The sequence below is a fragment of the Trachemys scripta genome, chromosome 10 (assembly GCF_013100865.1).
Source record: "Trachemys scripta elegans isolate TJP31775 chromosome 10, CAS_Tse_1.0, whole genome shotgun sequence".
In the NCBI taxonomy this organism is placed as follows: Eukaryota; Metazoa; Chordata; order Testudines; family Emydidae; genus Trachemys; species Trachemys scripta.
The window spans coordinates 41,501,071-41,523,527 of NC_048307.1; the positions used below are offsets into that span (position 1 = coordinate 41,501,071).

Consider the following 22,457-nt stretch of genomic DNA (forward strand, 5'->3'; position numbering starts at 1 on the left):
GCATATCAATTCCAGCTCAGCAGTCTCTCGTTGGAGTCTGTTTTTGAAGTTTTTCTGTTGTAAGATAGCCACCCGCAGGTCTGTCATTGAATGGCCAGACAGGTTAAAGTGTTCTCCCACTGGTTTTTGAGTATTATGATTCCCGATGTCAAATTTGTTTCCATTAATTCTTTTGCGTAGAGACTGTCTGGTTTGGCCAATGTACATGGGAGAGGGGCATTGCTGGCACATGATGGCATATATCACATTGGTAGATGTGCAGGTGAACGAGCCCCTGATGGTATGGCTGATGTGATTAGGTCCTATGATGATGTCACTTGAATAGATATGTGGACAGAGTTGGCATCGTGCTTTGTTACAAGGATAGGTTCCTGGGTCAGTGTTTTTGTTCAGTGATGTGTGGTTGCTGGTGAGTATTTGCTTTAGGTAAGCGAGGACAGGTCTGTCTCCCAAGATCTGTGAGAGTAAAGGATCATCTTTCAGGATAGGTTGTAGATCTCTGATGATGCGCTGGAGAGGTTTTAGTTGGGGGCTGAAGGCTGTCACCTGTCAGCTTATGCTCTAATAAATTTGTTAGTCTCTAAGGTGCCACAAGTACTCCTGTTCTTTTTGCGGATACAGACTAACACGGCTGCTACTCTGAAACATGCTGTAAGGGCTGATTTATATGCTTAACAGTATGCAGGATGCAAAAGCTTGTGATGTGCAAATTATTCAGACTTTTATGCTGCTCTTGACATTTTAAAACAGAAAATGGGCTTACGATACCAAACATGAACAAGTCTCATTTAGATGGACAATGCTTAGTTGATCCTGGGTGTTTCTGAATAGAGCTCCACATCACTAAGCCAATATTATATTTATCCTATTTTTTCTTTTATGACCGGATCAGTAAACTGTTCAGTGATCTACATAAATTTAGAGGACTTCACATTTAACTTCCAAGTCTCTGACTAGTAAAGATGAAGCAACTCATCGCAGTAGTACAATCTGCCATATTATTACAGGCACAGCTATTATATAATGTGTTTTAAAGGCACTGCAAATAAATAATCCTGTTCTAATGCTTTTTAAATGGAAAAATGTCAAAGTGATGGTTCCGATTTTTAACTTTCTCTTTATCCATTGTACCATGAGAAGCTTGTGGGATTTTTCTTCTAGTTTATTGAGCTGATACGGCAATTTGATCAACTTCTCACAGTTCAGAAGTAACACATGGAGATGCAAGGCATATTTTTAATAGGAGAATTTACCTATATGGGACAAAATCAGAAATTACATTTTAATTTGAACTCATTTTGGGAGATTTTCACAAGAGACAAATAATATCTATAGGGTCTTTTGGGGGCACTGTAAAATTTTTAAATACACTCCAGCTCTGATGAGCTATTGTTCCCTCGCTGTGTATATGTGGATCTGAATTACACAAAAGCTAAAACATTTGTGCTAATCATTGAATTGCTGTTCATCATTGATTTATTTTTGTTGTAGACATTTATTTTCTTTATGTAGGAGGAAGGCAGCAACGATCTAGCTAAGGAGCATATATAAATGGATGTGAGCATAAACTCCGATGCATAGCTGTGTGCTATTCAAGTGCAGAGTGTACCCTGTAAGGATTTTTAAATAGTCCGATCATATATATTGTGCTTAGTCACCAATAGAATTTCGGTGAAAATAAAGTATATTAAGGAATATTGCTTCCTACAACTATCTTAAAGTACACACTGAGTGATGATTTTTATAAAAGAATACTTTTATATATGGAGGTAACTGACTGACTATATAATTTTGGGGGATAGTTGACAACCAGAAGAGTTTTGTGCCTTGAGTAAGTAAGAAGCTGTAATATGAATCACAATACAAGATTATTCATAATTCTGTTTGCTTACAGTGTTTTAAAGTTTCCTTCACTATCAATCATGTAAATATTTATATAACTTGAGGGCACTTCCTATTTATGAGGTATCAATCCTATCCTTGGATAAACAAACTTGTAGTCTGAAGCAGAGGTGCCGGAACAGGGGGAGGGCCGGGGAGCCATGGTCTTCCCACTTTTTACTGTCCGTAAGCACAGGGGGTGAGAGACAGGGAAGGGGAGCGGGGCCATGGTTTGGGTGCTGTTGGGGGGCTCCCCCCAGGGTTAGGAAGCTTCTGCCACCCCTGGTCTGAAGTGTTTATTAGCCCAGGATATAGTTAATAAGCAACACTCCACTTCATATACTGAAATGATTTGTTTAGAAACAACATGGTTTAAAATAATTTTTCTCTGGAAGAAGAGATGAAGATAATAGCCCACTATAGTGACAGTCAAAAGAGCTAAAATGGCTTTGAGAAATAAAACAAACTTTCAGAGGAGCTAGGATTAGATATCCCTCTGCTTGGTTTTAATTTTCTTTACATTTTTATAGTGTTATTCTTCTTTAAAAAAGTATTTGCTATTATCTTTCATTCAAGAAAAACACCATTATTGATTTAGTACAGGGGTAGGCAACCTATGGCACGCGTGCCAAAGGCAGCACGTGAGCTGATTTTCAGAGGCACGCACAATGCCCAGGTCCTGGCCACCGGTCCAGGGGGCTCTGCATTTTAATTTAATTTTAAATGAAGCTTCTTAAACATTTAAAAACCTTTATTTACTTTACATACAACAATAGTTTAGTTATATATCATAGACTTATAGAAAGAGACCTTCTAAGAATGTTAAAATGTATTACTGGCACACAAAACCTTAAATTAGAGTGAATAAATGAAGACTCAGAACATCGCTTCTGAAAGGTTGCCGCCCCCTGTTTTAGTGTCTGAAATGTGCTATGTGCTTTCCAAACAGAGGAAGATATAATCAAGATGTGAATGCCTAATCTAAATTTTAGAGGACTTTTTCTTCTGATTTTTTTTTTAAAAGGATATTTTACTAAACTTGTCAACATATCCAACTTCTGGATCTCTGTGTAAAACTCACTGAAGTGTAGCACAAAATTAATGGATTTTAGTTTCAGCAATACCTCTATCCTTTCTTTTTTGTAAGCTGAAAGGGTAAAAATAATAGCCAAGATACATAACAATGCCAAACCTTAAAGTAAAAACTTCAATACATAACTGGAGATGGGAAACAAAAGGAAAATCTTGGAAATCAGCTTCTGTACACGAAAGCTTTGAAATAGAGCCGTCTCAATTATTTGGGTTACTGAAAACTAGCTAATAGTCTTGACAGTATTTCCTCCTTAGATCTTTTGCCTTAGATATGCTTTAATTTGCAGGTTTTTGCTTTTTAGAAGGAGGATTCTTTTAAAATTTGATCTGGTCTTATTAAAGATTAGACCTGGAACAAAAAACTTTAAGAATAAAATAATGGTCATATTGAAATCTGTAGGTGTTTTGCCATGGACTTCAATGGTGCCAGAATGTCACCCTAAATGTTGGGAAAATGTGAACAATCTAGGCAACAAGATTAGTGAAACAGTGAAGGGTATTCAATATCTAGCTGGAATTTAAATAAAAATAATGCTTTTGCATATGTAAAACAAGGAAAACTTTAAAAAATATATCATTAGCGTCTAGAATTGTTGGAATGGGGAGTTATTTGAAAAAAATTCCTATTTGCTGAATTCTCTTACCAAATTTTGCCTTTTACTGCATGTTCTAAAAATGGTCTGTATAACCCTTAAATCTGCCCCACTTAAATCATTGTCTGATTCAGCTACATGAGCTAGAATATCACGGGACTGTTAATCTGTTATGAATGCAGTTGGGAAAAAGGGCCATATATAAATTTTAGATAAAAAAAAATTGTTAATATCAATTACTATTCAAAATCAAGAAGGAAATTACTGGCCCTCTGCCCAAAATTCATTCTTGCTATAGGCTTTCAAAATACTGTGTTCTTTTTGACAAAACTGGAACTTATGGGCCATTTTTAATTTTTTTAAACTAAAAAGATACCAAAGTAGTCCTTTGAACACAATTAGTCCAAAAAGAAGCTCATTTAAATTAAGATGATATCAGGGGGGATTTCATTTAAATCAAATTGATTTAAATCACTAGTCAGGAAGACTCAATTTAATCATGGATTTCTACATAAAAGTGCATTTCTTTGGGTTGTTGTAACCTTAATATATATTCTTCACAACTCAGAGATAGATGTAGGTTTCATTTTTAGAAAGTACACACTATACATTTTTAAGTGATTTATTTTGAAAACTTTTCAGATTAGTTTTACAGCTTTATCAGAAAATGAATGATTGATTGGTTATTTCATTTACCAAAGGTAATTGAAGCAGATATTTATGAAGTCACTGGGAGGTGAACTATCTCCAATTCAAGAGGCTAATCATTAATATTTGGAGGATTTTTTTTGCCATGCTGTATTAGGAGAAGAACATCACCAGACAGACATTTAAATTGTTTTATTTTACTAAAACAACAATGTTATGTATTCTGGATTTTTTTCTTCAACAACAAACATACAATATTTTAACAAAACAAGCATTTGAATTTAGTTAAACTTTCAAGTTTTTTTAAAACCAGTTTTTTGTTAAAATTGTTTTTAACTAATATAGTTAAATGAAATATTTAAAAAAAAATTAAATAGACTATGTCAGCTAGGTCAGCATAAGAAACTTAAAATATTGGCTTCTGCAGCTAACTCAGTTGTCTTCACTTTCATTTTCCTGTTTGTTCAGAATCTAGAAAAGAGAAACAAGCTTTCCTGCTTTTTCAGATCCCAAATGATTTCTCAATTTCGAATGAATTAGTCCAAAGGAAGAATATATTCTTTCTACATTGGCAGAAGAAGCACTGCTGTTAAAAGTGAGATTATCACTTTAACAGTCTCTGAATCCAAGTGCTTAAGTGACTTCTACCAGTTCACTGGTGTGACTTTCTTTAAAACATCATCAGCAAACATATATTTCTTGAATGGCTCTTATTCCCCAACTGGGTCTCTTTTATGGCCTGCTGCCATTATAGGTTTTCCCTTCTAGTGAGAATGGTATGGTAGATCTCAAATCAATGAAGGCTACACTCAGAAAGACCTCAAGACTTCTGGAATATGCTGCTCAAACAGTTTCACTTTTGTTTCTACTGCCTGTCCCTCCCTTCTCACATTTATCTCCAGACTTCTCCTTTTCCAGATCTATTCCGCCCCCAACAATCTTCTATTCATTGAACTTTTTGAAACTTTTCACTTTTAGAGAGAGGTAAGGGATTGACTCTGTGTACACAAATTTGCAGAGGGACAATAGGATTGAGATCTGTTATTTCTCACCTCTATAAACTGATCTATTTAAAAACATTTTTTGCTGTTAACAAGCATGTTATCTCTGGAGACACAAATCCAGAGTTTGAAAACTGCAAAACTAAGCATCTCTGATGGTATCTTCTAGACTGATGATACAGATCCCAAGGAGGATGTTTTGGACAATTCTTTCTTCATTATCTCACATGGAACAGTATACGCAATTGATCTTGACTTTGAACTGCTAACATTTCTCTTTTTACTTCCCTTTTTCTGTACCTTTTTGTAGATTTAGTGGAATTTGATAAGGCTACTCATTTTTCCTTTGAAATTATGAAAACATTTATCCTTATTTGATTCCCTTCATTATATTTACAAAATATCAATAAATAAAAAGGGTAACAAAATGGGTAAGGCTATTCTGGTCACCATCTGGCCTTCTCTAATGGTCTCCTTTAACTCTTCCCTGGAATCCTTTGCCCCTTTCAGCAGGAGGAGGGCATCACCCTGTCCCATGTCAAATTATATTTGTCGAACAGCTGGTAGTTTGCCACACAGAGTTCCAGTGAGGCAGAGAAGAGGCCTTGCACTCAGACAGGTCTAGATTTTTGGCCACCCAGTCCTTGGGCATGCCTTGTTTTGAGTTTTCCTGCACTGTTGCAACTACCAATGATACTGGATTTGGTGGGAGTAAAAATGTTCAAAAATTTTTGGAGATACCTGATCTCACTTATCCAGCCTCTATTTAAACAAGTGGAGAATAACTCAGTTTTGCCAGAGCTCCTTGGCTGGCTCCAGTATTTCTTCATCAAACTATTTCTAAGAGATGAGTTTGAGGCTAGAAGAAATGTAGTAGGTTACCCTTTTGCCAGATTTAATCTTGTTGCTACAGATGGTAAGGAGAGTAATGAGGGTGGGCAGTGTTTGTCCCAGGAATTGAAATTAGGGGGGTGTTTGAATTTCCAGGGGGGGGTCAGGTCCGATGAGGGGTGGGACCATGAAGGGGGGGCTGTATGGCACCATAGTAAAAACTGATAACTGTTTCATGACCATGTTATTAGATTTAACGTATGTTTTGAAATCATCACACAAATTAAAGTTGGCTACTCAAGCATTCTATGAAGCACGACATCTACATCCTTCTTGTTTCCTTGTTATAATTTTGCACAACTCTGTTAATGAACTTCTTGAATGCAACACGTTCATCTTTAGAGGCTTCTCATGTGTCCAGTACTTCCATTCCTTCAATTGATATGCTCATTAGTTCATTCACATGATCAGGCAGAAGGCGACTTCTTTCAGAACACAAAATTCTATTCAATGATAAAAAACACTCAACTGTAGTTGTTGTAACTGGGAGTAGCAAGAGATGAATTCCTACTTCTTTCATCCCAGGAAACAGAACACAAAGATCGGGTTGAGCCACTAGTGATGATAAAAAAGAAGTTGAAGTCAAATCTTCATTCATTTGTCGTATGATATTACACTCTGTGTTCAAATTCTCTAGTCTGTCTTAATCACATGGCAGTCCCATTGCTGGTAGTGCCTCAATCCACTCAACTGTTGGTGTTTTATAGGACAGGCGTCTGTAAAACCTATGCAGAGGTTGAGTAGAATCTAGAAGTCGCTGTTGTAGATTTTAAAGAATCATGTCTGTGTACTTTTTCAGTTGTCTTAACAAACACTTCTTGTCTTCTTCACTTAAGGATTCAATATAAATGCCTTCATTAGTCAACTTCTGGACTGAAGTCTTTGCTTCTTCCAGTACTTTTTCAATGGATAGATCTCTGATTGATCCAAATGTAGCTTCTATTGCTGGACAAAGATCTACTACTGTTGTAGCAGATGCCTGGATGGCACTGTTTAATGACCCAAGTGGTTTCAACAGTAGACTTACAAGAGAGAGAATGGCAATAGTCTTCTCTGAACGTAGTAGCAAAAGTAATCCACCAGCCTCACTACTTAGATCCATCCCATCTTGGTAAATACTTTCCAAAGCCAGTAATAATGGCTGGAGTAATTTTAAGACAACAGCCAAGGATCGCTCATGAGAAAGCCAGCGGGTTTTCCCAGGTTGGACTAATTTGAACTTCAGTCCCAGTGTATCTTCTATATTTTCCAAGATATTCAGTCTTTTTGGACTCTTGCTGAAAAAAGAATATAATGAAGACATTAAATTTATAGCTTTTTAAATGTCTTTTGAAGAGTCTGCAGCTTGTACTAGCGCTAGTTGGAGTAGATGGCCTCTGCAGTGTGTATAGGAGAGATTAGGGTTACACTTTTCTCTGAGCAAAGCTTGTACTCCACCATGTCTTCCAGAGAAGTTTGCAGCTTCATAAAATGCACAAGCAGCCATCTGTTTGGGGTCCAATTGACAAGCATTTAACGCTTCTAAGATGTGGGTTGTCACAGATGCAGCCGGTGTGTCTTCGATAACTTGTACATCTAGAAATGCATCTACTGGCCTACCACTGACATCAAGATAATGTACACAATGACTTAATACTTGCCCATTTGCATTGGTGCATTCATCGGCTATGTATGCAAATTTTTTGAATGTGATGAGAGAGGTCTTCACTTTTTCAACTGTTGAGTCTTTCACTGTTGCACCATATGCTTCGAGCCAGTCAGCTGAGTTTCTTGCAGAAAGATAGTGAGCATTCAGTAGCATAGCTAGGGGGGTTCAGGGGAAGCAGCCACTTCCCCTCAGTACATTTTTCAAAAGCGGCGCCTGCTGGGCCGCCGCTGGGGTCCTGCAGGCAAGTTGGGGGGCAGCACAGTCGGACTCCGAGGAGCCATTGGGGAAGGGGCAGTGGGTGCAGCCAGAGGAGCAAAGGGGCCGGCTCCTCGGCCATCGCGCCCCACGCTCAGCGCGGCCCCAAGATCGCCACCGCGGCCACCACCTGCGGCGGCTCAGGGCTCAGCGGCCGAGTGCTCCGCAGCTGGCGGGCAGATCCCCTTTCCCCGGCAGCTTCCTGCTTCCGGGCCGAGGGAAGCAGGAAGCTGCCGGGGAGAGGGGATCTGCCCGCTAGCTGCGGAGTGCTCGGCCGCCGAGCTGCCGCAGGAGGCGGCCGCGCTGAGGGTGGGGCGCGATGGCTGAGGAGCCCGGCTGCTTCACTCCTCTGGCTGCGCCCGCCGCCCCCCCCAAATGGCTCCTCCAGAGTCCGGCCGTGCTGCCCTGCCCCTTGCCTGCAGGAGCCCAGCGGCGGCCCGGCAGGCTCCGCTTTTGAAAAAATTGCTGGGCTGCCCGGGCGAGGGAACCACGAAGCTGCCGGGGAGAGGGGATCTGCCCGCCAGCTGCTGCCCGCCCCACTGCTCCGCTCCCCCCAGTCCCCGGGAGAAGCGAGCAGCACCCGCCTGCCACCCCTTCCCCGGCGCCCGCCCCCCCCCGAGCCCCTCCGAGGGGGGGCACAACATGGCCACAGCGTGGCCGGAAGGGCCGGGGGGGGGGCGCGGCCAGAGGAGGAGCGTGACCAGAGGAGGAGCCAAGGGGAGGCGCCTTTTTTATGGTTGCTCTCCCTGCACTGAGAAGCTGGCTACGCCACTGTGAGCATTTGCTGGTCTTGTTCGGAACCAGTGTTCAACTTCAGGATGAACAAGTGACAATGCACTTAACATTGGCCTCCAGTTTGTAGTGTGTGGTATCTCTTGCTTATTTAGACTTTAGACTTTGCTAACAATCATAATTTGGCCAACATCACCAAAATGAATGCACTGACATCGTCATAAAAACAAAAGCTGTATAAGGAAGCTAGTCTATGTTCATACATTTCAAGTCTATTATAGTTTTTCAGATACACGTATTTTATCCTACACTTTATATGCTTTTAAAGTATGTATTAATGTTTCAATTTCAATTCAGATTTCCAAACAATCACTAAATTGGCAACACTGCATGTAACTAGTTCACAAAACTGGGGGGAGGTGGGAATTAGGGAAATTCAGGGGGGTATAGGGAAATCCCTGAGGGTGGGTCACGGCTGCTCCACTCTTTATAGTCTTACACAGGAGTACAAGGAGATACACTGGCTTTAACTCTCCAGAAACACAGCACAATTGTTTGAAATAAAACAGGATAAAATCAAAAATAAATGATGAAAGAGTGAATTTCTAGTGCAAAGGTGTAAATTGTAACCACTAACATACTATTATGTGGAACTTTATTAAACAGCTCTCAAGAGACATTTACAAAGGAAGATATAAATATTACTTTAGGGATATGATGAGTGAGTTACAGAAGGTTTTGATGATTTGCCTTAAGTCACACAGTTAGCAACCAAGCCAGTCTTTCAATTCCCAGTCCAGGGCCTTTCCTCTCTATAAGACAACAGAGCCTTCTGAGCCCCTAATTGCACAACTGCTACCCAGATTTTCTACTACCATAAATGGGAATTTCACACCGAATGGTTATATAACTGAGGACCTGAGGAAATATCCTTTAAAGAAAAATATAGCTGTGGAGCAAAAAATTCTGTCTGACTTCAGTTCTGATTTTCTTAAATGTGCTACTCATCTAAATCAAGATGTTTCCAAACTAAATTTCTCAATTAAAACTGTAGCAGAGTGGGTTTCTGAACTATCTTGACAGTTTGCAAGGCATTGTTTAAAAACAGAATATTTGATTAAAAATGAGTACATTTCACTAGAAATGCAATATTATCAACTGAGTGAATGTCAACAGATTGGTTTTCATAAATCTTTTCTAAAGTACACAATCCCAGTCATTAATCTCAATGTTTCTTTGATGAGGATCATTCTTTAGGCTCTGTACAGCGGTGAAGCAGGTAACTGGGAACATAGAGAACAGGAGAAAAGAGAAGTAGCAAAATAAATGAAATGTTCTTAGTAGTAAATAAAAAAAAGTCAACAAAATAAAAAGCAAGGAGTATAACAAAGAAAAAGCAATTTTAGTACATGACAATTAGTTTCTCTGTTTACTGAGAAATAAGTCCTGTTTTTTTTAAAAGAAATAAGCAGCTTTCCCATATTCAAAGGGCTCCTGCTTCTCTCTCTCTGTCTCTCAATATTTTGAAGGAACTTCAATGTTTTTGCTTTACCAAAGTGGCAAGACAGGCCTGAAATTTAATATACCAACTATGCACAGGAATATCTTCTCCACCAGTAAAATCAAGCCATTTCTGATGTGAAATAGGGCAACTGTTTAACAGGACATACCAAAACCACCACATCCTATTGTGTAGTGTAGGTGGAATTTAGGTAAACTGAATATGGCTATGCAGATTGAATTCACCCAAGACACTGGTGTTAATATTCCTCCTCTTCTGAAATGTATCCTTGTGTTCCATGTAAACACAAGCTGTCAAAACTTTGATTTGATCTGTCTTAACTGAAAGGTGCAGCATAGTGCCCTTTTAACACTATGCTGGGGTGCTGATTCAGTACTGACTCATTGGGAAAATGATAATCTATTGATTCACCAACACTACTTACTACTGCACATGGACATTTTCCTTCAGTAGGTCTCCCATCTACATGCCAACCCAGGTTCAGTTATGAGATCTGACAATCACATGTGCTGGTTAGGGTCCAGAGAAGAGCAACAAGAATGATTAAAGGTCTAGAGAACATGACCTATGAAGGAAGGCTGAAAGAATTGGGTTTGTTTAGTTTGGAAAAGAGAAGACAGAGGGGACATGATAGCAGTTTTCAGGTATCTAAAAGGGTGTCATAAGGAGGAGGGAGAAAACTTGTTCATCTTAGCCTCTAAGGATAGAACAAGAAGCAATGGGCTTAAACTGCAGCAAGGGAGGTTTAGGTTGGACATTAGGAAAAAGTTCCTAACTGTCAGGGTGGTTAAACACTGGAATAAACTGCCTATGGAGGTTTTGGAATTTCCATCTCTGGAGATATTTAAGAGTAGGTTAGATAAATGTCTATCAGGGATGGTCTAGACAGTATTTGGTCCTGCCATGAGGGCAGGGGACTGGACTCAATGACCTCTTGAGGTCCCTTCCAGTCCTAGAATCTATGAATCTATGTGGGTCATTATCATTCATGGATTTAAAATCAGCTAAGATCTATAAGCTCTTCATAGCTGAGGAAAAAAGTAAATACATTTTCTGATGCCACAGCAAGGTAAGAGGAAGAAGTGGTTACTCACCTTGTGCAGTAACGATGGTTCTTTGAGATGCGAGTCCCTAGGGTGCTCCACTGTAGGTGTTTGTGGGTCACTGCGCTTCTGATTGGAGATCTTTGGTAGCAGTGTCCGTTCGGCCTGCACATGTGCTCTCTCCTCCTCGTGCTGTGCCTCAAGGCTAATTAGTGCTGCATGGGCAAACCACCCTCAGTTCCTTCTCTACCACAGAGTCCCTATCAAGAACTCTGAAGTAGAGGGCAGGAGGGTAGGTCGCGGAGCACCCATAGGGACACACATTTCAAAGAACCATCATTAACTGCACAAAGTAACTTCTTCTTTGAGTAGTGTGCCTATAAGCTCCATTGTAGGTGACTCCAGATCAGTATCTCTAATGGGAATGTGATTGGCTGTACCCCAGGGGTGAAGCCTGGAAGCTGTTGGAACCGCTGTGCCCCCTAACTATTCAGCTGGGTTGGCCTCTTCCCTCTGCTCTGCTGGTAACACACAGCCAGACCAGACCCTCTGGGCCCTGTTATCACTCAACTTGACAGCAGGTGGCACCACACACCCAACTGAGACACCTGAGTGCTTTACCTAAGCCACTCATGGACCAACAAGGGAGGTACCAGCCAATTTCTCAGCTCCCGAGCCTTGCATCCCTACTGGAGTATAAATCCAGAATTATGCCATCATGCATTGCACAGGGTTCTGTACAGTGCAAGCTCATTAAATTAGTCTGCTTTCCCCCTTGATGTGGGAAAGATATACAACACCTTTGTTAACAGAGCTAAGATTCCCTAACACTTCACTCAAAAACACACTGGTTAAGATAAAACATAAAACAAGTTTATTAACTACAGGAAGATTATAAGTCACAGCAAATAGATCAAAGTAGATTACTTAGCAAATAAACAAAAATGCCATCTAAGCCTAATATACTACACGGGATTTGAATCAAACAGTCTCTCACCCAGTTAGATAGTACAAGCAGTTTGTAGATGTCTCATACACAGGCAGGATTTCCTTCTTTCCTGCCTGGGACCAGCACTTCCCCAGTTCAAAGTCTTTGTTCTTCCAAAGGTATTTTCAGGTGTTGAGTTGTGGAGAAAGTGAGGCTCCTTGGTGATGTCACTTCCCATTTTTATAGTTTTTTCTATAGGGCGGGAAGTCCTTTGTTCCAAGTCAGGTTCCCAGCCCAGTTTGTGGAAAAATACAGTACCAAAATGGAGTTCAGTATCATGTGGTCTAGTCACATGCCCTTGCATGCCTCGCTGAGTCATAGCAGCCATTATTCATAGGCTGGCTGAATCTTTCCCATGGCCCATTGTCTTTGCTGATGGGCTATTCTACTTGGATAGGCCATTCATGTGCTGGCTAGCCTGAATGCCAATGAACTTTTGGGTGTTGCCCGGGGTGAGCACATTTGAAATACAAATACATAGTCAATTTTCATAACTTCAGATACAAAACTGATACATGCATACACATAAGATAATAATATTTAGCAAATTATAACTTTTCCATAGACATCTCACATGACACATTTTGCACAAGATGCATCATAATTATGTCATAATCATATAATAATTATACCATTATATAGTGAATATATAGGGCAGTCACAGGGAGGTCGGGGCTTCAGAGTCGAGTCTGTTATGGATGATAATACGGCAGAGCCGAAGCTAGTGTTGGAAGCAGAGTCCCCAGTAATTGCATAGTATTCTGTGAAGGTATGTACAGACACCCAGGTGGCTGATCTACAGATTTCTGAGATAGCGACATTCTTGAGGAAGGCAACAGAGGAAGGCAAACTGACCTCATGGAGTATGTGCAAATTCCAGATGGAGGTGCTATCTTGAGATGGTCGGTACTGAGGGCGTACATACGGATGCTGTCTTCCTGGAAGCGGCATGGTCTACTTTCCTGTACCTGACAGGCAGTACTGCTGCTTCGATGCCTGTGTCCTTGGGGTCCTTAGGCATATCAGCAGTATCTTTTGCACTGGATCCATGTGGTCTATCGTACCATGCTTAGATGCCTTCAGTTCCATCAGTACAGAGGAGACCGAATATGCCAGGGATCTCCTCTAGCTGGTTCAGGGCTCATTATGAGGGCTCGAAGCTCTCTTTTTGGAGGTCTTACATGGAGAGTCTGAGGATTTCTTTCTCGGTTCACCGGCCTTGGAGTTTAGAAGGAACTGAGGGCGGTTTGTCAGCAAAGCGCTAATTAGCCTCGAGGCAGAACATGAGTAGGGGGGAGCGGATGTGCAGGCCAAACAGACACTGCTACCAAAGATCTCTGTTCAGAAGCGCAGGGACGCACATAAACCTAAAGTGGTGCCAGGGCCGGCTTTAGCAGGTGTGGGGCCCCGCACCGGGACGCGAATTGTCTCGCGCCCCTGCCCCGCCCCGACTCCGTCCCCTCCCTGCCCCATTGGATCCCTCCCCAAATCCCCGCCCTGGCCCCGCCACCGCCCCCTCACTGCCCCACTGGATCCCTCTCCAAATCCCCGCCCTGGCCCCGCATCTTCCCCAAGCACGCCCGCCTTCCTCCTCCTCACCCCTCCCTCCCAGGCTTGCGCTGATCAGCTGTATGGCGGCGCAAGCGCTGGAGGGAGAGGGGAGAAGCAGGACGCGGCTTTTTTTTTTTTTTCCCGCTCCGCCGGCAGCCCCGGACGTTGCGGGGCCCTCTTAGGCGCAGGGCCCCATTCCAGGGAATTGGACCTGAGTGGAGCACCCATAGGGACACTACTCGAAGAAGAACTAGGCTATTTCTAAGGCAAGAAAATGTCTTTCCTGTTCACTTGAACAATGTTTGTTGTTATTCTTCGAGTCTCCTAGCATTCTGCAGACAATAAGGTGTTTTCACCTGCAAATTGTAGAATATTACTTCTCTGTTTATAAATCAAACATACCTATATAAAAACAAAATGCAATCACTGACTGTTAAGCAGTCTTGTGATGGGTCCACATGAATCTTTCATACGGAACAAAGCAAGAGCTATGCTAGACATTGCTTCCTTCACTTACAGCCCTACTAGCCAGTTCTACACCTCCCCCACATGATCCTGGAAATATGGTATGCTGGAGCAGGTCAAAGAATCGATGGGGCATTCTTATGCCCCAACTATTCTGCACCTGAATGGGAGAGGCGCAATCCATGCTCCATAACACAGCACTCAGTTCTGAGTTTCAGACTTACTGATCCTAGGAAACTGATGTGCTTTCTACTGAAAAACCTGTTTAGATGTCTAGGACAATCTGGAGCACTTTTAACTATATCAAATAAGCACATGTATTTTAAAATTTTATCCATGGTCATGTATGATGAATCCAAAAGTATCTAGGCTCCAAACCATCTACTTGCAAAGAAATACAAGTAACAAAACTATAGGTCATCAGCTTGAGGAAAGGAAAGGAGTTCCTTCATCTTCATCCTAAGCATACAGATAACTCACTGTACCTTTGAACTTCCTGTTGAATTTCACCAAAATCAATACAAAAAATGACATTGCAGATATTAAGTCAATACATGACATCCAGATTTTAATAGCAGAAAAAACAATGCAACTTACTTTTAACTTTGAACCAAACAACAGACAATCTGCTCTTCTTACTATCTTCAACCATTTATGGGCATCAATTAATGAAAAACCTTCCTGAAATTAAGCAAAAAAATAGTGACTTGTACAGAAAACCTGTAAAGCAGAAGGACCCAGTTATGCAAGCTAATAAACTGACCCTGGTCAGTAAATGAGAAAATATTTACAACATGGATTTAAGGCAGAAGAAATTCTTTCAGAAATAAAGAATGTAAAAACAAATTTTACAATATTTTTCATTCAAAATATATAATAAACAATATTTATCATACATAAACATAACACATATTTACATGTACAATATAAAATTTCCAGGATTTCATTTGTTTTTACCTCAGTATGAATTAAGTTTAAAAATATATCTTCAGCAGTACCAGTACATTAAACTAAAATTTTATTTTTAAATATATTTCATAATTCATACATAATGAAAGGCAATTTGACTTGTACTATATAATGCCTTCCACAAAGAGCTTTGAATTCTACTCACAAATCCCATGCAGTAGCCCTAGATGGCAGCAGAGGGCACGCAAGTTTTGAGAATGTGATACCAGTGGGCTTGTCTTAAGCTGAGAAAGATACTTAGGTATTTTCTTAAGATATACTTAAAGAAAACAAAAACATTCTATCAAATTATTAAAGCTTATGCTCCAATTATGTTGATTGGGAATCTCCTCACATAAGCAGTACATTAAGCTACAAAGTTTAGCTTGTGGTACTAATTTAGGAAACTGATAAGCTGACTGTACAAATACAGCATACACACTGGCTATCCATGTCAAAGCTATTTCACAGAGTGTTGTACACTCAGCACTAGACTTCCACCATGGAACTCTAGTACACTACTGTCCAGGTTAAAAAAAGTTTAAACATCACCTGAAATACTCTAGCGGGGGGAAATGGTCATTCTATTATCTCCAAGCGAACAGCAGAGGCTAACAGCGGGAGTTTACCTGGGAGCTGTCCGAGAGGAGGTACGTTAAGTGCTGCATTAGGGGGGCTGTGTTGGTGGGCCTTGAGTGGGCCTGACTGGTATATAAGGGCAGTCAGCAGCGAACCAGCTGAGCGGCGAACAGCAGAGGCTAACAGCGGGAGTTTGCCTGGGAGCTGTCCGAGAGGATGTACGCTAAGTGCTGCATTAGGGGGGCTGAGTTGGTAAGTATCTGAGTGCCTGCTGCTGGGACAGTTGGTCAGTTTGACCGTGTGCTTGATTGCTTGCTTGTTTGTTTGAAAAGTGTGAATTGGGAGTGCTTTGTTCCAGGTGGGCCTTGAGTGGGCCTGACTGGTATATAAGGGCAGTCAGCAGCGAACCAGCACAGTGGCGAACAGCAGAGGCTAACAGCGGGAGTTTGCCTGGGAGTTCGCTTGGGGAGAGCTCACTGAGGCTTTCATCTGCAGGTTTCTCTGAGTAGTTCCTGCAACAGTTGAGGAAGCTCTTAAGAGGACGGTGATATGGAAGGTGAATGATCAGCTATTGTAACCTGCGCAGGTTGTGCCATGTTTGTCTTTCTTCCACAGGACAGAAGCGACTTTGTCTGTACAAAGTGCAAGCTGGTCTCCATATTGGAAGAGAAGGTTCGAGGCCTGGAGAAACGAGTATCGACTCTGCGTTGCATAAAGGAAAATGAAGATTTCCTGGACAGACGTCAGGAGATGCTTCTACCGCCACAATGTTCTGAAGATTCAGAGCAGGTGCAGCAGGGACAGAAGGATTGTGAAGAGGTTTGGCAGCATGTGACTTCCAGAAGGAGAAAGAGGAGCGTCCATGCACCAGCAATGGAGATACAGGTGAGCAATCGTTTCCATGTTCTCTCTACAGGTACTAATGCGGAGAATGGACTAGATGACCCATCTGAGGGAAGGGAGCAGAAGGAGACTCCACCGATTGGAAGGCAAAAGATGCACTGTCCTAGGGATGGGGGTTCCACGACCACCACTCCCAAGAGGAGGAGGAGGGTGGTGGTGGTCTGGGACTCCCTCCTCAGGGGGACTGAGTCATCTATCTGCCACCCCGACCGGGAAAACCGAGAGGTCTGCTGCTTGCCAGGAGCTAGAATACACGATGTGACGGAGAGACTGCCGAGACTCATCAAGCCCTCGGATCGCTACCTCTTCCTGCTTCTCCACGTGGTCACCAATGATACTGCCAAGAATGACCTTGAGCGGATCACTGCAGACTACGTAGCTCTGGGACGAAGGATAAAGGAGTTTGAGGCGCAAGTGGTGTTCTCGTCCATCCTCCCTGTGCAAGGAAAAGGCCGGGGTAGAGACCGTTGAATCGTGGAAGTCAATGAATGGCTACGCAGGTGGTGTCAGAGAGAAGGCTTTGGATTCTTCGACCATGGGATGGTGTTCCAAGAAGGAGGAGTGCTAGGCAGAGACGGGCTCCCCCTAACGAAGAGAGGGAAGAGCATCTTCGCCAGCAGGCTGGCTAACCTAGTGAGGAGGGCTTTAAACTAGGTTCACCGGGGGAAGGAGACCAAAGCCCTGAGGTAAGTGGGGAAGTGGGATCCTGGGAGGAAGCACAAGCAGGAGAGCGCAAGAGGGGAGGATGAGTTATCTTCAGTGCCTATACACAAATGCAAGAAGCCTGGGAAACAAGCAGGGAGAACTGGAAGTCCTGGCACAGTCAGGGAACTATGATGTGATTGGAATAACAGAGACTTGGTGGGATAACTCACATGACTGGAGTACTGTCATGGATGGATATAAACTGTTCAGGAAGAACAGGCAGGGCAGAAAAGGTGGGGGAGTTGCGTTGTATGTAAGAGAGGAGTATGACTGCTCAGAGCTCCGGTATGAAACTGCAGAAAAACCTGAGAGTCTCTGGATAAAGTTGAGAAGTGTGAGCAACAAGGGTGATGTCGTGGTTGGAGTCTGCTATAGACCACCAGACCAGGGGGATGAGGTGGACGAGGCTTTCTTCTGGCAACTAGCAGAAGTTGCTAGATCGCAGGCCGTGGTTCTCATGGGAGACTTTAATCACCCTGATATCTGCTGGGAGAGCAATACAGCGGTGCACAGGCAATCCAGGAAATTTTTGGAAAGTGTAGGGGACAATTTCCTGGTGCAAGTGCTGGAGGAACCAACTAGGGGCAAAGCTTTTCTTGACCTGCTGCTCACAAACAGGGAAGAACTAGTAGGGGAAGCAAAAGTGGATGGGAACCTGGGAGGCAGTGACCATGAGATGGTCGAGTTCAGGATCCTGACACAAGGAAGAAAGGAGAGCAGCAGAATACGGACCCTGGACTTCAGAAAAGCAGACTTTGACTCCCTCAGGGAACAGATGGGCAGGATCCCCTGGGAGAATAACATGAAGGGCAAAGGGGTCCAGGAGAGCTGGCTGTATTTTAAAGAATCCTTATTGAGGTTGCAGGAACAAACCATCCCGATGTGTAGAAAGAATAGTAAATATGGCAGGCGACCAGCTTGGCTAAACAGTGAAATCCTTGCTGATCTTAAACGCAAAAAAGAAGCTTACAAGAAGTGGAAGATTGGACAAATGACCAGGGAGGAGTATAAAAATATTGCTCAGGCGTGCAGGAGTGAAATCAGGAAGGCCAAATCACACTTGGAGTTGCAGTTAGCAAGAGATGTTAAGAGTAACAAGAAGGGTTTCTTCAGGTATGTTAGCAACAAGAAGAAAATCAAGGAAAGTGCGGGCCCCTTACTGAATGAGGGAGGCAACCTAGTGACCGAGGATGTGGAAAAAGCTAATGTACTCAATGATTTTTTTGCCTCTGTCTTCACGCACAAGATCAGCTCCCAGATTGCTGCACTGGGCAGTACAGCATGGGGAGAAGGTGACCAGCCCTCTGTGGAGAAAGAAGTGGTTCGGGACTATTTAGAAAAACTGGACGTGCACAAGTCCATGGGGCCGGATGCGCTGCATCTGAGGGTGCTAAAGGAGTTGGCAGGTGAGATTGCAGAGCCATTAGCCATTATTTTTGAAAACTCATGGCGATCAGGGGAGGTCCCAGATGACTGGAAAAAGGCTAATGTAGTGCCCATCTTTAAAAAAGGGAAGAAGGAGGATCCGGGGAACTACAGGCCAGTCAGCCTCACCTCAGTCCCTGGAAAAATCATGGAATCAATTATGAAACATTTAGAGGAGAGGAAAGTGATCAGGAACAGTCAGCATGGATTCATCAAGGGGAAGTCGTGCCTGACTAACCTGATTGCCTTCTATGATGAGATAACTGGCTCTGTGGATGAGGGGGAAGCAGTGGATGTGTTATTCCTTGACTTTAGCAAAGCTTTTGATACGGTCTCCCACAGTATTCTTGCCGCCAAGTTAAAGAAGTATGGGCTGGATGAATGGACTGTAAGGTGGATAGAAAGCTGGCTAGATCGTCGGGCTCAACGGGTAGTGATCAATGGCTCCATGTCTAGTTGGCAGCCGGTTTCAAGCGGAGCGCCCCAAGGGTCGGTCCTGGGGCCGGTTTTGTTTAATATCTTTATTAATGATCTGGAGGATGGTGTGGACTGCACTCTCAGCAAGTTTGCAGATGACACTAAACTAGGAGGCGTGGTAGATACACTAGAGGGTAGGGATCAGATACAGAGGGACCTAGACAAATTAGAGGATTGGGCAAAAAAAACCTGATGAGGTTCAACAAGGACAAGTGCAGAGTCCTGCACTTAGGATGGAAGAATCCCATGCACTGCTACAGACTAGGGACCGAATGGCTAGGTAGCAGTTCTGCAGAAAAGGACCTAGGGGTCACAGTGGACGAGAAGCTGGATATGAGTCAACAGTGTGCTCTTGTTGCCAAGAAGGCTAACGGCATTTTGGGGTGTATAAGTAGGGGCATTGCCAGCAGATCGAGGAACGTGATCGTTCCCCTTTATTCGACATTGGTGAGGCCTCATCTGGAATACTGTGTCCAGTTTTGGGCCCCACACTACAAGAAGGATGTGGAAAAATTGGAAAGAGTCCAGCGGAGGGCAACAAAAATGATTAGGGGTCTGGAGCACATGACTTCTGAGGAGAGGCTGAGGGAACTGGGATTGTTTAGTCTCCAGAAGAGAAGAATGAGGGGGGATTTGATAGCAGCCTTCAACTACCTGAAGGGGGGTTCCAAAGAGGATGGAGCTCGGCTGTTCTCAGTGGTGGCAGATGACAGAACAAGGAGCAATAGTCTCAAGTTGCAGTGGGGGAGGTCCAGGTTGGATATCAGGAAAAACTATTTCACTAGAAGGGTGGTGAAACACTGGAATGTGTTACCTAGGGAGGTGGTGGAGTCTCCTTCCTTGGAGGTTTTTCAGGCCCGGCTTGACAAAGCCCTGGCTGGGATGATTTAGCTGGGAATTGGTCCTGCTTTGAGCAGGGGGTTGGACTAGATGACCTCTTGAAGTCCTTTCCAACTCTGAAATTCTATGATTCTATGATTCTATGAAGCTATTGCCTAATCACAGACTTCCCTTGCCCATTAGCTTCTTGGGATATAGCAATGAAAAAGTTGAAGTGATGTACTTATTTAAGTTATATAGATTACATCTTTTAAAAGCTGTGTTGGCAAAAGAATTAATGTGAAATAGCTATGTATTTTAAATAAATTTAGATTGCTCAATAAATAAGTCAGCAGGATCTCAATTGACCAGGTTTTATTCATTCGTCACAAACAGTTTAGAGGAGCATGAAGGACCCCTAAAAGGATTTCTGAGGCAGACAAAGATAGGAGAAAATCTCAAACGGGACAAATGGCAATGACAAAGCTCAGAAGAATATTTAGAGAGGCAGAAGGAAGATGAAATGAAGGCAAAGATGGAGGAAGAGAGTTAAGAACAGCACAAAGGGAGTTAGCTAAGCATGATGTGAGCTGTACATGATCTGAAACTGTACCAAGTGTAGGCCTGTTGACTCAAGCCAAGTGTTTCTATTTGAATTTATTACATAGATATTTACTGAAATAGCATAAATCCCCTAGAACTAGGGTTCTCAGACCTTTTCTCAGGGAGGACCATATCTTAATAGAGAGATGGTCCATGAGACAATCTCTTCCCCCATTCTTGAATGTATAGCATGCTTGTGGAAACTACTACAGTTGCTTACATGCAAAAGTAATATCAGGAAAGGATTAAATGTATTTTAGCTACCTTTCAATGAAGATCAGCAACCAGAAACAAGGAAGAGAGCCAACACCATTTTACCAGCCAGCTTTCCTCAGACTACCAGCAGTCCACAGACCACAGTTTGAGAACAGCCCGCTCAGGAGTCAAACATAAGTCAAAAGGAAACAACTACAAAAAATAAGGAAGCAGAAACAATCTAGCAAACAACAACAAATCATAATATCAGATGCAGAAGCAATTCCTGAACCAAACTGGCTGGTATGAGTCACCAAGAAGCCAAACAACAGAAATGTCAGACCACAAAATTAGTTTTGGCATGACCAACATACGATTTTATTACTGTTTCTTCCCCTCAAGAATAGGATTTTGAATCCTGCTAGCTGGAAAAGGCAGCTGTGATGGGGTCGCTGATAGAATCATCCTTGATTGCTAATTTTCAGCAATAGCTGCATACAACATATAAAAGGGAAGAAAGACAAAAAAAGTGGATGTAGATAAACTGAGGGTAGAGATAAAGAAATAAAGGGAGGGAAAAGGGAAACCCAGAAATCCAGTGGAGGGTGAGAGACCCCTCTGCCCCAAAGAAAAAAAAGTGCTTTCAGCATCAGCTAAGAGAGAGGTAGCTGAGTTACCTTTTTTCACTATATATAAATAGGTTTGAATTTATATACCTAATGACATGAATATCTCAGAAGACATGCCTAGTAAAGCAACACCTGATCGGTCTTATTGATCAGAACTGGTCAGTACTTCAACTACCTCACCCCTTACTCCCATTCCTGCATTGTAGGTTATTAGGTTGTACTGGGGAGTCAGTAGATGGCACTCTTTTCTCCAAGTGAGAGCTAAACCAATGTACCATGCCTCAGATAAAATTTAAAACCAAAATGCTGAGTACCTATTATAGTCATTAAGGATACCATGACACTTTTCCAGCGAATACTGGCTAAATTCCATTTTGGTAACCACAGTCCACATATCTACAATTCTACCTCTTATTTAATTGAATATGGTATTCTTGAATTCCTGTCATGTTATTACACATACAGTATTTCTAAAGAGCCCCAAACTGTTGCATTTGGGCACACTTCACATGGTTTAATTATCATTTAGCAACATGAGAATTGCCAATACCAGATCAGACCAATGATCCAGCTAATCCACCATCCCATCTTAGGCAGTAGCCAGTTTCAGAAGAGGGCACAAAATCTCCATAATGGACAATAATAAAATAATGTGCCCACAGAGGAAATTTCTTGCTAATCCTAGGCAGTCAGTGGTCACACAATTCTCTCTAAAGTATACAGAAGTAGTAGGAGATTACAAATGTATCCATTCTGGTATGCCAAATTTCCAAACACATTTTAAGTTGAGACATGTACATGTTTTGAATATCCTAATTTATATTCATTCTGTTTGACCCACTGGGGAGAAGATAAGATTTACAT

The 22,457-nt window shown here is 42.3% G+C and overlaps 1 protein-coding gene across 1 annotated transcript in view; it reads right to left on the reverse strand.

The window, feature by feature from the left end:
* Positions 1-22,457, reverse strand: part of REC114 (REC114 meiotic recombination protein) — a 107,461-nt gene that overhangs the window by 37,684 nt on the left and 47,320 nt on the right. The window contains exon 3 of the mRNA XM_034783725.1: positions 14,908-14,991. Within this exon, the coding sequence (XP_034639616.1) occupies positions 14,908-14,991 (84 nt within the window). The remainder of the gene's footprint in view (positions 1-14,907; positions 14,992-22,457) is intronic.